Source organism: Macaca fascicularis, chromosome 6 (assembly GCF_037993035.2).
Source record: "Macaca fascicularis isolate 582-1 chromosome 6, T2T-MFA8v1.1".
In the NCBI taxonomy this organism is placed as follows: Eukaryota; Metazoa; Chordata; class Mammalia; order Primates; family Cercopithecidae; genus Macaca; species Macaca fascicularis.
Window position 1 is genome coordinate 41,125,607 of NC_088380.1, and position 14,528 is coordinate 41,140,134.

The 14,528-nt window shown below is 42.6% G+C and overlaps 1 protein-coding gene and 1 non-coding gene across 3 annotated transcripts; both read right to left on the reverse strand.

Moving 5' to 3' along the window:
- Nucleotides 1–6,316: 6,316 nt before the first annotated feature.
- RPL37 (ribosomal protein L37) lies at nt 6,317–8,789 on the reverse strand. 2 transcript variants are annotated; one of them, XM_005595986.5, is made up of 4 exons: nt 8,729–8,789; nt 8,025–8,160; nt 7,736–7,820; nt 6,317–6,436 (listed from the first exon to the last, which is right to left on the reverse strand). In XM_005595986.5, exons 1-4 carry the CDS (start codon nt 8,729–8,731, stop codon nt 6,367–6,369), a joined length of 294 nt encoding a protein of 97 aa, XP_005596043.2. In that variant the 5' UTR covers nt 8,732–8,789; the 3' UTR covers nt 6,317–6,366. The 2 variants fall into 2 exon arrangements, with proteins under 2 accessions (XP_005596043.2, XP_073849470.1); XM_073993369.1 differs by lacking the exon at nt 6,317–6,436 and having other exon boundaries at nt 7,735–7,820; nt 8,502–8,789.
- LOC123574283 (small nucleolar RNA SNORD72) lies at nt 6,519–6,598 on the reverse strand. The gene has a single exon (XR_006699167.1). It is a non-coding gene; the product is annotated as a small nucleolar RNA SNORD72 (small nucleolar RNA).
- Nucleotides 8,790–14,528: the final 5,739 nt, after the last annotated feature.

Sequence of the window (14,528 nt, forward strand, 5' to 3'; positions counted from 1 at the left end):
AGTGGCACAATCAAGGCTCACTGTAGCCTTGACCTCCCAGACTCAAGTGATCCTTCCACCTCAGCCCCCTGAGTAGCTGGGACTACAGGCACACACCAGCATGCCCGGCTAACTTTTCTGTATTTTTAATAGAGAAGAGGTTTCACCAGGTTGCCCAGGCTGGTCTCAAACTCTTGGGCTCAAGCGAATGGCACCTCTGAGCCTCCCCAAGTGCTGGGATGACAGGTAGGAGCCTCCGAACCTGGCAGAAGACTATTTTAAATTGAGATGGGTCCATCAGATACCAGGGAACTACAGGAGAGGTAACCCAGCAGAGAACCTCCAAAGAGGTCATACAAATGCCTGAGAGAGAAAAAGTCGGTTTAATTATCTGCAGGGTCCAGGGATTATGAAGCCAGCCAGCCAAGGAAGAACCACCCCATCTCCTCACTCCTCACCTTTCGTACCTCCAGTCTACACTTTAATCCCACCGAGGAGTTAACTTGCAGTTCACAGTTCCAGAAAAGTGTAAGGAGAAAGCTGAAATCAGAGGCATCATGCCCTCTCCACTGCCAGCTTGCGGCTTAAAGCAGGCCCGAGCTGGAAGAAGTGAGTTACGATTATGTTCTGATGATTACATAGGACTGCACATATTACTTATTGAAATAAAACTGTTTTCGCAACCAATCATGATGAAGATATTTTCTGTTATCTGTGAGTAATCTAAAAATGTATGGGTCAGGTCAAGTCTTCATCCTAGGGCACCAGAGTATACTCCCACCATATAAAGACACAAAAGTAAAAGCAATCTTTTAATCTCAATCCAATCCACACATGATGCTTATTCTACATACTCATGTACATGAGAACCATTTTTTCATTGCAACTTTTCTTGTCAAAACATCCTTCTTCTTACAAGGAAGATTTTGCTTAAGTCCTTCCTTTTTTTTTTTTTGAGATGGAGTCTCGCTCTCTTGCCCAGGCTGGAGTGCAATGGCATTATCTCAGCTCACTGCAATCTCTGCCCCTCTAGGCTCAAGTGATTCTCTTGCCTCAGCCTCCTGAGTAGCTGGGATTATAGGCATGCACCACCACGCCTGGCCAGTCTTTCCATTCTTAGTTCCTGAGGTTATTCATAGTCTTCACCCTGTGCTTCTCTTGTATTATGATCCAACTTCTTCGTTAAAAAAACAAACAAACACCTAAATATAATCCAAATGTGAAATAGCCTCTTTCTCTGAAACAAATTCTTCAGTAAAATAATTCTGTAATATATTAGTTTCCTTTTGTTACATGAAGTTATGCCATTATAAAGGAAAGTTTCAATTACAGGCAAGGTTAAACTCTGCAAGCAACCCAAAACTCAAAAAGGGCTGAATAAGTCAATCAGGTAAAGACAAAAGAATGGCTCCTTATCATTCAGCTTTCTTAACCACCTTTCTAAAGGTTCCTCCATCCCCACTGTCTATTATGCTCATGGTATCCTTGTCTTTACACACTTATCACTATCTGTAACTGCCTATTATGTCACCTTCCACATACATACATATAGTACATGCATACGTGATTGAAATGTCAGAGCAGGGTCTTTGTCTTGTTTTCCACTTAAAAGTTTCTGGGCATAGAATAGCTTTTGACACATAGTGGTCACTAAATAGGTATTTGCTTCATGAATGAAGGGCACCATTTAGTCAGTAAAAATAAAAGGGAACCACAGAATAGGTAAACTTCCGAGTGTCTAGTGTTGTCTTTAAACTAAGCTCCCCATTCCTCACTGCCCAGTCTCCCGACCTCTTGGCAAACTGGTTTTTCTTTGATGCTCTAACATGAGAGAGGTTTATGAAAAGTAAACACTAGCCTAAATTTTGCCAAATCCAGAATTTTAAAATATATCTTCATTCTCTTTGGCCTCAGCCACATGTGACCGATTGCCCCTCTCAAACAATCTCCTTTCTTGGTTTGTGTGACTACGTCCAATTCTAGTTCCCCGAGCTAATTCTGCAACCACTTAAGTCAACTGTCAACTTTAAGAGGGCAGGAACCACATCTGGTTTTGCTCCCACTGTCTCTCTAACATGGCTTGGCACACAGTAGGTGCACCACACATACATATGTGAACAAATGAACTTCTCCCTCTCTCTACTTCTGTCTCCAATGGACAACTCCCCACATCTTACTTTGAGCCTCTAAATTATCTTTTGTTTTTGGAGTCTGTAAATTTACAAATGGTTTCCATCAATACTAAATCAAGGATAGTTACTGAAGTTCATTGATGAACTCAAGTTCTCTTGCTTACTCTGATGTCTAAATGCCTATCAAATCTCATTATTACCTCATTTCCATGCTTATATTTTTACCATTCTAACTCTTAAAATCAGTTTCCATTCACAATTGTTACTTCCAAATGTAGATATCCAGTCCTGACTTTCCAACTCAACTGCTTCCTAAACACTTCCCTCCCTCCTGGTGTCCCCACAGGCATGTCAATAAAACCCAACTTTACTATTTTCCCCTTATTACCTCTTTTCTATATTCCTTATCATCCTATATCTCAATGGAGCAACCACCTCCTCCCTTGCTTTTGTCCAGAAACCTAAGGCATCCCAAAACACCTGTCTCCCTGTTATTTTTGAGGCTTGCTGTATTAGACACAATGCTGTTGTTACATATATGATCTCATGTAATCCTCACACACCTTATGAGATGCAGAAAATCATACAGAAAGAGGAGCTTGGAAGTTAGCTACTCACTTGCATTCAAGTTTTAGATGAGAGAACTCCCCAACAGCCCCACAGCCACTGCCTTAGTCTGAGTCATGATTTTCACATGAACTATTTAAGAACCTGTTACCTAGTTTGCAGCTTCAAGACTCATCACATGCACACTAACACTTTCCACATTCATCTTGCTAAACAACTATTCCTAACATTCTGCTTTAAATCCTCCATAATTTGTCAAGACAAATTCTTCATAATCTGATTGCTGCTTTTCCCTCAATTCTTTTCTTACCAACCCTACATCCACCTTCTTCTAATCTGACAACCAGGGTGTCTGCAGTTTCATAGCTATGCCCTCCTCTGACTGGTTACCCTTATGTCAGCTGTTTCATTGTTGGCAAAGCCACTTACCTCCTCTCTCATCACGATTTCTTCAAGTCTTCCCTGGTTCAGCTTAAATCTTAGCCTGGCTTCACCTATTAAGTGACAAACTCCTTTCCAATGCTCTCACAGCAACTGGTGCATTTATCCATCATAGTGTGTGTGTGTGTGTATGAACAATATGTAATTATCTGTGTCTCAATTAGAGGTGAGGCCTCTGAAGAAATTGTACTTTCAACTTTGGCTCAATAGTTTACTGAATGAATCTGCCCGTTACTACTTTTTATTAAGTGCAGGGCAGTTACTGTGGGAGTTACAATTAAGGTATGGTTCCCAAAGGTTTTCAATGCCATAGACTCAACCTTTCTATTTATTTATTTATTTTTTTGAGGCAGAGTTTCGCTTTTGTTGCCCAGGCTTAAGTGCAATGGCGTGATCTTGGCTCACCGCAAACTCCACGTCCCAGGTTCAAGCCATTCTCCTGCCTCAGCCTCCCGAGCAGCTGGGATTACAGCATGCACTACCACGCCCGGCTAATTTTTTGTATTTTTAGTAGAGACAGGTTTCTCCATGTTGGTCAGGCTGGTCTTGAACTCCTGACCTCAGGTGATCCGCCCACCTTGGCCTCCCAAAGTGCTGGGATTACAGGCGTGAACTACCGCACACCACAGATTCAACCTATTAGCCTTTCTAATTTTGTAACTTTACAGAACATAACCAGTTACATGTGTAAACAGGTAGTCTGCTTTATTTGACAGTCGGGGGCAAATCAACCTGACTTTGTGAACTGAGATGGGAGGGAAGTAGGGGCTGGAGGGAGGCTTTTCAGGCAGAGGACAGAGTTGAAAAGCACATGGGGTACTTAGGAAAAATAAATTTATTTATTTAAATTTAACATTAAATTTAATTTTTGCACACCGAAACACAACACTGCAGAAAAAAGCATAATTTCTGCTGAAAAATTTAAAGTATAATGGGTGTTTATACATAACTATAACTTAAGGCAGGACTAAGTGCTGTTAAAGACAAATATTGACAACAGGTGGGGTGTGGTGGCTCGTCCCAGTAATCCCAGCACTTTGGGAGGCCAAGATGAAAGGATCACTTGAACCCAGGAGTCCAAGACCAGCCTGGGCAACAGTTTTAACTCCATCTCCAATGCAAAATCCACTGCTTATTTTGTTTCATTTGAAAATTTGGCAGCGATTCTCCTGCCTCAGCCTCCCAAGTAGCTGAGACTAAGGCACATACCACACCCAGCTAAATTTTGTATTTTTGGTAGAGATGGGGTCTCACCATGTGGGCCAGGGTGGTCTCGATCTCTTGACCTCGTGACCCGCCCACCTCGGCCTCCCAAAGTGCCAGGATTACAGCTGTGAGCCACCACACCTGGCCTCAAGGGTTGTTTACATGGGGGTCAAGGTACTTTCACAGCCTGGGCAACAAGAGTGAAGGTACTTTCACCAGACTGAAAGTCCAGTCTATCTTCAATAGACTACCTTCACTTTAAAGTTTGGTGACGACAGCCAGGCGCAGTGGCTCACGCCTGTAATCCCAGGACTTCGGGAGGCCGAGGCTGGCGGATCACGAAGTCAAGTTTGAGACCAGTCTGGTCAACATGTTGAAACCCAGTCTCAACTAAGAACACAAAAAGAATTAGCCGAGTGAAACTCCATCTCTACAAAAAACACAAAAATTAGCCAGGTATGGTGGTGTGCATCTGTAGTCCCAGCTACCCAGAAGGCTGAGGCAGGAGAACCACTTGACTTGAGCCCAGGAATTAAGAGGCTGCAGTGAGCTGGGATTGTACCATTGCACTATCTCTAAATAACAAAGGCAATGGCAACTGGACTCTAACCATACATCTTTTTTTTTTTTTTTTCTCGAGAGTCTCGCTCTGTTGCCCAGGCTGGAGTGCAGTGGCACAATCACAGCTCACTGCAAGCTCCGCCTCCCGGGTTCACGCCATTCTCCTGCCTCAGCCTTCCGAGTAGCTGGGACTACAAGCGCCTGCCACCACACCCAGCTAATTTTTTGTATTTTTAGTAGAGACGGGGTTTCACCGTGTTAGCCAGGATGGTCTCGATCTCCTGACCTCATGATCCACCCCCCTCGGCCTCCCAAAGTGCTGGGATTACAGGCGTGAGCCATTGTGCCCAGCCCTAACCGTGCATCTTTAAAGTATAGTCTCACATTACGGGAAGAAGCCCAAGAGAGATTTAATCAGCAGGGTTTCTTTACCAGTGAATGTTCAGAAGCTGAGACCTGAAGGGTAAATTAGGAGTTAAAACACAGGATGAGAGTAACAATTAGGTAGCACATTATAAAGCCATTCCAGGTTACACGTAAAACGGATACCCTTCCAAGGCCAGGTTAAGAATCTCAGATGTTCTAGTATTCATGTTCCCTTCAATTGCCCCTGCCGTCTCACTCAGCAGTTGGTTGACTTTGTCCCTTCATTTCTTAAAAAAACCCCAACCCTGTCAATAATCCACCAAAACTGTGAAGGCATGACAGCAAGTTTCAGCGCTTCCTTCAGCACAGAAACACCCAAGTTAATTTAATTGAGGGCTAAAAAAATTCGACCAAGTAGTCCCACATCATTGCCTTTAGTCTACAAATCTCAGGGTTTTTACTTGATTTTCCTTTATTTCCTGCTCAATCTTTACTTGTACCCAGCCCTACCTTTTCTCAAACCTACTTATTCCTGAGTCACACCTAGCAGGCTTTTTTCACTTAGCTAGTCACCTTACACAGCCCACCAGCCAGGTGTGCCAAGTGAGCATTATAGATACTAGGATTAGATCATCTTTTGAAAAACAGAAGCCACCTAAACTCCTACCTGTATGTTTCCAGTGGTACTCCGAGGCTCTATGTGACTAATAATCATCCCCCTAAAGTCATGACAGTATAGCAAACGAACATGCTACTAAAGGTAATTTAAACATCATGCTCTTTCCAATTTACTCGAATGTCTTAAATACCCATCTATGCCACATGAGCTGTGCTATTTTAATCTGCTGTATTGTCTTCCAGTGCCCTCTGCTTCAAGGACTCCTGGAATTCTGCTTGTTAGTCATTGCCTTAAACCGCGTTACAACCCCAGTCCAAAGGAAACATTCCAAAACCGTCACTTAACAAGTAAATCTGATATTAAGCTAGCCCAGTCCTTAAACCTACATTATTTCACTGATACTACAAGTCTAACTGATTAAAAATACCTCAGCACACACCAGATATGTATTTTTAAAAACCAGAGCATTTATTGCATGACTAATCGTTGACATTCTTAAGATGAACTAGATGCTGCAACAGCTGCCCTCTTGGGTTTAGGTGTTGTTCCTTCACGGAATCCATGCCTGCACGATGTCAAAAACAAGAACAAGTTACTTCAGCAACATCGATGAATCAATTTTAATTTTTGTTAAACAGATTTCAATGCGCTTATCTCAGTTAAATGCTGAAATCAGTACTGCATTCATATGTTCAGACATTTATTTTTACAACATCACTGATAAGCTGCAATTCTTCACTTTGCTTAAAGATACCCATTTTCAGATATAGTTAATCGCAATTGCAATTAAGGCTCAAACACTTATTTGGCTATACTAGTCAAGGGCCAGTATGTTTGTTCTTACTTGGCAAGAGATCAAAGATTATTTGTGAAAATGGTTCCCTATGCTGAGAATAGATCACAACCGCTTTGACTAAGCAAGGAAAAAACAATGAGCATGTTTAATGGCAGACATTTTCTAAACCAAGAGCTTTGCATTTTAACTTACTAAACATCCATATCTACTCTAAGAGAGGTCAACTATCCTACTTTTAAAAGCCTGGCTTCAGTTCAAGCTCCTAACTCCTATATCGTACTAACAGACCATTCAACATTAAGCCCACAAAAACGTATGACTCTAAGTGCAAAGAAAGTTGCTTCAGCACATGAACACATCTATGGCTGTCCTTAAGGCAACAGCAACAATCAGGGCTGTCTTCTATAGCACTCTTGCCCACAGCCACTATACTGAAGATTGAACAAAGCCTGACTCTCAGATCTTATTCACTACTGTCTTGACAAATTTTGACACCAATTAAAGATAAACATAATAAATATCAACTCTTCGGGACCCTGGCTCAAAAAATGCTCCTGAAACTTAATTTATACTATTGTTTGGTGAAAAAACTAATAAAATCCAAAGTAACTGATCTCAAGGTTACAGTGGCAGAAGATAAAAGTTTTCAACATCTGGCCTGCGGCGGTAGCTCCCGCCTGTAATCCCAGCACTTTGGGTAGGCCCATGGCTTCAGCCCAGGAGTTCTGAGATCAGCCTAGGTCATGGCAAAATCCCACTCTCTACAATAAATACTAATTAAAAATTAGCTGGGCATGTGGCAGCGCACACCTGTAGTCCCGGGTACTCGGGCGGCTGAGGTGAGATCACCTGAGGCTGGGGAGACTGAGGCTGCAGTGAGCCGTGATCGTGCCACTGCACTCAAGCTTGGGCAACATAGTGAAGCCCTGTCTCAACAACCACCAAAAATAAAAATGCTTCCAACAACTCATCCCCAGTAACCATGAGGGTAGTGTTATTTTTACAAGTAAACACGAGGGTTTCATTCAAGCCCATAGGACCAATTATGATCGAACATACAAACGGTACCTGAATCTGCGGTATACAATTTTTAGGTGCCTCATTCGACCAGTTCCGGTGGTATTTCGTCTTTTAGCCTTAGCACTCCAGTTATCTAAAACAAAGTTCAGAAAAGATTTCAAACGGTTTTCCCCCACACACCTTGTAGGTATTGTTAACACACGAGTTTTATGCCACCTCATCAGCATACAGATGTACAAGTTTTAAGACAGGCACCAAATAAAGTTCAAACCTATGCCCCCACTTAAGTGCAATACAAACAAAAGCTAACACAGTTGGTCTGAAAAATGTTACTTACACTTTCTCTTGCGCTTGGCAGGGTAGCCACATTTGCCACAGGTCGACTTCTGAAGGTGGTAGGCCTTAGAGCCACAGCGGCGGCACAATGTGTGCGTCTTATTGCGACGCTTTCCAAACGATGACGTTCCCTTCGTCTGCACGTTAAAGGAATAGATAATTATGAAACGCGGCAATTTCTAGATTTACTCGAGTTCTCCGGGAAACCAAGTACTGATAAAATCTAAAGGCAATCATAAAGGTCGGAACTGTGGGAGAAGACTCCACGAATTCCAAGTCAGAGACCACTACCAGCATTTCACGTTACCTAAAGCCCTCCACAAGAGTTGCAACGTTCTGAAATATACCTTATCTTTATAGACTTCGGCCAGACAGCATCACCAATGAATTATTTGTTACACACAGCCAAACATTCCCAAACTCCTTCCTTCAGCTCCCAAACAAGGCTAGAGCTATGAAAGGTCTCCAAAGGTTGTACCGAAGCAAGGGACACAATGCGGCTCTAGCTCCACAATTACGGCGGGATCGGTCCCCCAAGCACCAATTAGCAGCCATTCTTCTGGCTCTTGAGGGCCACTGCATGCCTCTTTTCTGCCCACCAGTTCCCCTTATCCGGAATCTTGCCAGACCCCCAAGGACAGCAGACAGGGAGGCAGAAAGAACGAGGATGGAACGCGATTCACACAGACCCTCGTCACAACTCACCATCTCGCTTCTGCAGCCGAGACCAGAGAGACCGGAAGAGAAGGCACTTCCGCTATATCACGCTCAGAAGCTTCCGCCCAAGGAAGTACTTCCTGCGGAGGGCTGTGCAACGTTCCCAAGCGTCCGCGCCGTAGTGTCGGTGGGGTCAAGAGGAGGATGCGGTACCAGGCGCGGCCAATCGCGTCTTCAGTGCCGGAAAGGTGGGTGGGACTCCCAGTTGGCTGGCCACCGGTTGGCCGAGTGTTCGCCTGCCCCGCTTGGACCGTGAGCGGCTTTTCGTGCCGCCGTTCCTGGTGCTACTGTTACTGCTGATCGGTTTCGCGCGTTAGCAGGCAGAACTGTTGCCGTACCGTGGATTACTGTCGTCTGGGCACATGGAGAACCTGGAATGCGTGGCTGGCCCTGCCTGGGGGTACACGCACCGACTGAGCGTCCCCGGCGTGTAATGACCGTGTGCGTCTGGCATCAGCCCTATTCAGGAGAAAGCAACTTCTCCAGCCGCCTCCTCATTCCGATCCCGGAAGCTCTTGGCCGACGCTGACTCTCCCTGTGAGAGGTCGCGAGGAGTACGGAGGCCTGGAGCTGGAGCTTAGAATGTAAAGGGAAAGGCAAATAGTGATTTTTGTTATTGTTGTCGTTACTGTAGTAAATCAGAGGCAAGTTATCTGATCCCATATTTCATTGTGCCGAGGAATCACACATGGAACTTGTTCAATGGTTTCCAGGGGCCTGGCCCCGTGGCTTAACGCCTGTAATCCCAGCACTTTGGGAGGCTGAGGCGGGCGGATCTCTTCAGCCCAGGCGTTGGAGACCAGCCTGGGCACATAGGGAGACCCTGTCTCTACAAAAAATTAGCCAGGCGTGGTGGCGCGCGCCTGCCATCCCAGCTACTCAGAGGGTGGAGGTGGAGGTCGCAGTGAGCTGAGATGACGCCATTGCACTCCAGCTTAGGTGACTGAGTGAGACTGTCTCAAAAAAAAAAAAAGAAAAGAAAAGAAAACTAAAAATAAAATGTTGCCGGAGCTGCTTTTCTTTCTTGGAGGTTCTAGGAGGGAGAATCTGTTTCCTTTCTCAGCTTCTAGAGACTGCCCAAACTCTGGTTTATTGCTCCCTTGCATCTTCAAAACCTGTGATACTGTAGTTTCCCTCCTGTTTCTGTGGGGTTTAAGTTCCACCACCCTCAGTGGATGCCTGAAACCACAATACCAAACCCTATATATACTGTTTTTTCAGTACATGTGTACCTGTGATGAAGTTAGATTTATGAATTAGGCACCATAAAAGATTAACAACTAATAGAGCAATCATAACAGTATACTGTAATAAAAGTTATGTGAGTGTGGTCGGTCTCTTTTTCTGGAAATACCTTATTGTCCTGTACTCACCTGTTTTTAAACCATGGTTGACCATGGGGTAACAAACCCTGAAATCCTGCAAAGGGAAACCTTGGATAAGTGGAGACTACTGTAGGCTTTCTCACATTGCATTACTGTTTATTCTGCATCCCTCTTATTCTTTTTCTTTTCCTTTTATTTTTTTTTTTTTTTTTGTAGTAGAGACAAGATCTCACTATGTTGTCCAGGCTGGTCTTGAACTCCTGAACCTTCCTGTCTTGGTCTCCCAAAGGGCTTGGGTGCCCTGCCACCCCTCTCCTACTTTTAAGGCCGCCTGTGATTACACTGACTCCACCCAGATAACTTCCTTATCTCCAGTTTGGCTAATTAGCAACCTTAATTCCCTCTGCAATTTTAATTGTCCTTTGCCACATAATCTAATTTATTCACAGGTTTAGGGGATTAGTACCTTGTTATCTTTGGAGACAGCCATTATTCTGCCTACCACAGGGGCTGTGAGAAATGAGGTCAGTGTAGAAAGGGTAGGACAGGTGTCAACCATTAAGGAACCAAGCAGTGTGACAGGCATTATGTCAGTCTCTTTACTCCAGACATTCCCAGAATTGAAGACAGGAGAGAGAATGACTTTTCCTCCTCTCTAGTGTGAGGTGGTTCTTTTTGGTGTATGTCAAATCATGTAAATTTTGCCCTGGTCAAGCAAACTCTTGGCTTTCTAGAGGTCTATGAAGGCTAGTCAGACCCTCCAACTTTCTATACAATTGCTAGGTTTAAGTCAGGACTAGAGACTATATCAACTTTTTTTTTTTTTTTTTTTTTTTTTTTTTTTGCGACAGGAGCTCACTGTGTCACCTGGGCTGGAGTGCAGTGGTGCCATCTCGACTCACTGCAACCTCTGCCCTCCCGGGTTCAAGCAATTCTTGTGCCTCAGCCTCCCAAGTAGCTGGGACTACAGGCACACGCCACCACACCAGGCTAATATTTTGTATTTTTAGTAGAGACGGGGTTTCACCATGTTGGCCAGGCTGGTCTCGAACTCCTGACCTCCAGTGATCAGCCCCCTACTCAGCCTCCCAAAGTTCTGGGATGATAGGTGTGAGCCACCATGCCCAGCCAGGACTAGATCAACGTCTGAAATGGTTGATCTAAGGCTGTTAGCCTAGGCATTCACCCCCTGACATTTTGCTTTTTGGCAATGACAGAAACTATATTAAGTCCTGCATCCATGGTTCTGATACAATCAAGTCTCTTGACCACCAGGACTCAGCACTGAGACCTGCCTCTTTTTATTTCTACAATACATGAAACTACTGTTGACTTTTGTCTTGAAAACATCACATAAATTCGTTAGCAGCAATTCAAGGGAGAATTTTCTATACATTCATATCTATGATAAAGTTTAATTTATGAATTAGCACAGTAAGATTAACAACTAATAATAAGGCCAGGTGCAGTGGCTCATGCCTGTAATCCCAGCACTTTGGGAGGCTGAGGCAAGCAGATCACCTGAAGTCGGGAGTTCGAGACTAGCCTAGCAAAAAAACAAAAAACAAAACAACAATAATAAAATAGAGCACATTTAAGACTTTTAGTCCTGTGTTATTCATTCCGATTTGAGGTCTATACTTTCAATTTTGTACCTCCTGGCTATATTTTATGTAATAAAGAACATCCTGGTTACACTCACCCTTCCCCCAACTCACTTCCTTTGCATTCTAAGGCTGTACTATGCAAATTTCTGTTATCAAGAAACAATTTTTTTTTGAGAGGGAGTTTTGCTCTTGTTGCCCAGGCTGGAGTGCAATGGTGCGATCTCGGTCACCACAACCTCCACCTCCCGGGTTCAAGCAATTCTCCTGCCTCAGCCTCCCAAGTAGCTGGGCTTACAGGCATGTGCCACCATGCCTGGCTAATTTTGTATTTTTATTAGAGATGGAGTTTCTCCATGTTGGTCAGACTGGTCTTGAACTCCCTACCTCAGGTGATCTGCCTGCCTCGGCCTCCCAAAGTGCTGGGATTACAGGCGTGAGCCACCATACCAGGCCATCAGAAAACAATTTAAACTAGACAGCCTGGCATGGTGGCTCACACTTGTAATCCCAGCACTCTTGGAGGCCAAGGTTGGAGGATCACTTGAGCTCAGGACAGCCTGGGCAACTTAGGGAGACCCCATCTCTACAAATAATAAAAAAAAATATGGTTCACGCCTGTAATCCTAGCACTTTGGGAGGCTAAGATGGGAAGATTGCTTAAACCCAGGAGTTCGAGACCAGCCTGGACAATGTAGTGAAACCCTGTCTCTACAAAAAAAATTTTTTTTTTTTTTTAAAAAGCTGAACAGATTGGCACAGGCCTGTATTCCCAGCTACTCAGGAGGCTGAGGTGGGAGGATTGCTTGAGTCTAGGAGTTTGAGGCTGCTGTGAGCTATGGTTGCACCATTGCACTCCAGTCAGGGCAACAGAGTGAGACTCTGTTTCAAAACAAAACAAAACAAAAACTTCTAGAAGGAAGTTTAAATTTCAATGCTAAGTTTTCCACTTCAAGTGAACACTTTTTTCCTATCGGCTTTGAAATCTCAGAAAGGTTATTGTGAGAAAGGAGCATACTTAAGGTGGAGCATTGGAGAGGAGACTGGTGGTTTGAGAGACCTGTTATTAAAGTACCTTCCTGATCAAGTTGAACAACAACAACAAAAAATTGGCAATCTTTATGACAGTGTCAATCAAATTGTGGGCCTGAGGTGGGATGCATCACTTGAAAGCCATACTTTTGAAATACATATTTAAGAACTCTTACCTAGAGTATGATGGTGGTTACCAGAGGGAGGCTGGGAGTTGCGGGGAAGGGAAGGGTGCTGGTCAAGGGATACAAAGTCATAGACAGAAGGAATAAATTATAAGTATTGAAGGTGATGTATATGTTAATTTCAGTGAATCATTCCACACTGCATACATATAAAATTACTGAATATCCCATAATTATATATGATTATAATTGGTCAAAATAAATAAAAATTTTAAAACTCTTCAATTTTATAAAACTCTTACCTAATATTAATTTTTAATATCATATGAGGATTTTTTTTTTTTTAAAGAGTCTAGGCTAGAGTTACTTACTACAACCTCGAACTTCTGGGCCAAAGCAGCTCTCCTGCTTCAGACTCCCATCCCGAGCAGCTGGGACTACAGATGTGCACAACCACAACCAGATAATTTTTACATATTTTGTAGAGACAGGGTCTTGCTGTGTTGCTCAGGTTGGTCTCAAACTCCTGGTCTCAAGTGATCTTCCTCAGACTCCCAAAGTGCTGGGATTACAGGCATGAGCCACCTCGTCCAGTCAGGATTTTAAAATACTTTTTTAACCTTGGAGATACCGGAATTGGATTACTCATTATCCTTGGTTCCTAATAGCATTGGTTCATGCATGTTCTGCTTTTATTTACATATTAGCTATTTACCTTTAACAATATAGTAGCCCTGATAAGCCCAACTCCTACATTGTAGGATATCCATGATCTCCTTCTCAATCCCATCCCATCCCCAAGCTTCCCTTATGTGAGATAACCATCATTCTGAATTTCATATTCATCATTCTTTGATTTTTGTGTTGTAAAATTTTAATGACTTGATGTGTACCCTTAAATGTAAGTGTGTGTTTATTTTGAACTTTTAAAAAAGGTGTCATATTATATATAATCCTTTGGGATTTACAGTTTTTCCTTACTATTATTATGATTTCTCTATATTGTGGGTCACTGAAGTTCATTCTTTTTGAATGCCATGTAATATTATGTTATAAGAAATATCACAGTTTATTCATCCAGTATCCTGTTGCTAGTTATGCAGAGCAGATCGCTTTCAGGTTCTTGTGAACTATGAAGGAGTAAATAAAGACCAACCAGGTAATTTTCTTAAAATAAATATAATAAAAAATCAAAAATATAAAATATTAAATAGTAATGTTTAAGGTGGAAGTATAAATTTCCCTGTAATCATATTCTCAGAGATAACCAGTGTTAAAGTTTGGGATATCTCTTGACTGTCTTCTTTAAAATATAATGTATACCTGTATACACATATTGTATACATATACTATATACACATTAACTTTTTTAAAACACAAATGAGATCTATAACTTGCTGTTTCCATAGCAATATATCATGGATATCATTACTTGTCAATAGGTAGAGATGTACTTTATCCTTTTTAACAATTCTTTAGTGTTTCACTGTCGACATGTCAATATTTATTCCCTAAACCTCAATTTTGGTTATTTTCGATTATCTACTATTGTAAACAATGTTATAATGCAGATTCTTGTACATACATCTTTGGGTATTTGCTTCATTATTTCCTTAAGATAATTTCCTAGAACTGGAATTGCTGTGTTGAAGGATATGAAGTTTTATTTTTATCTGTCTTCAACTTTATTTATTTATTGCTG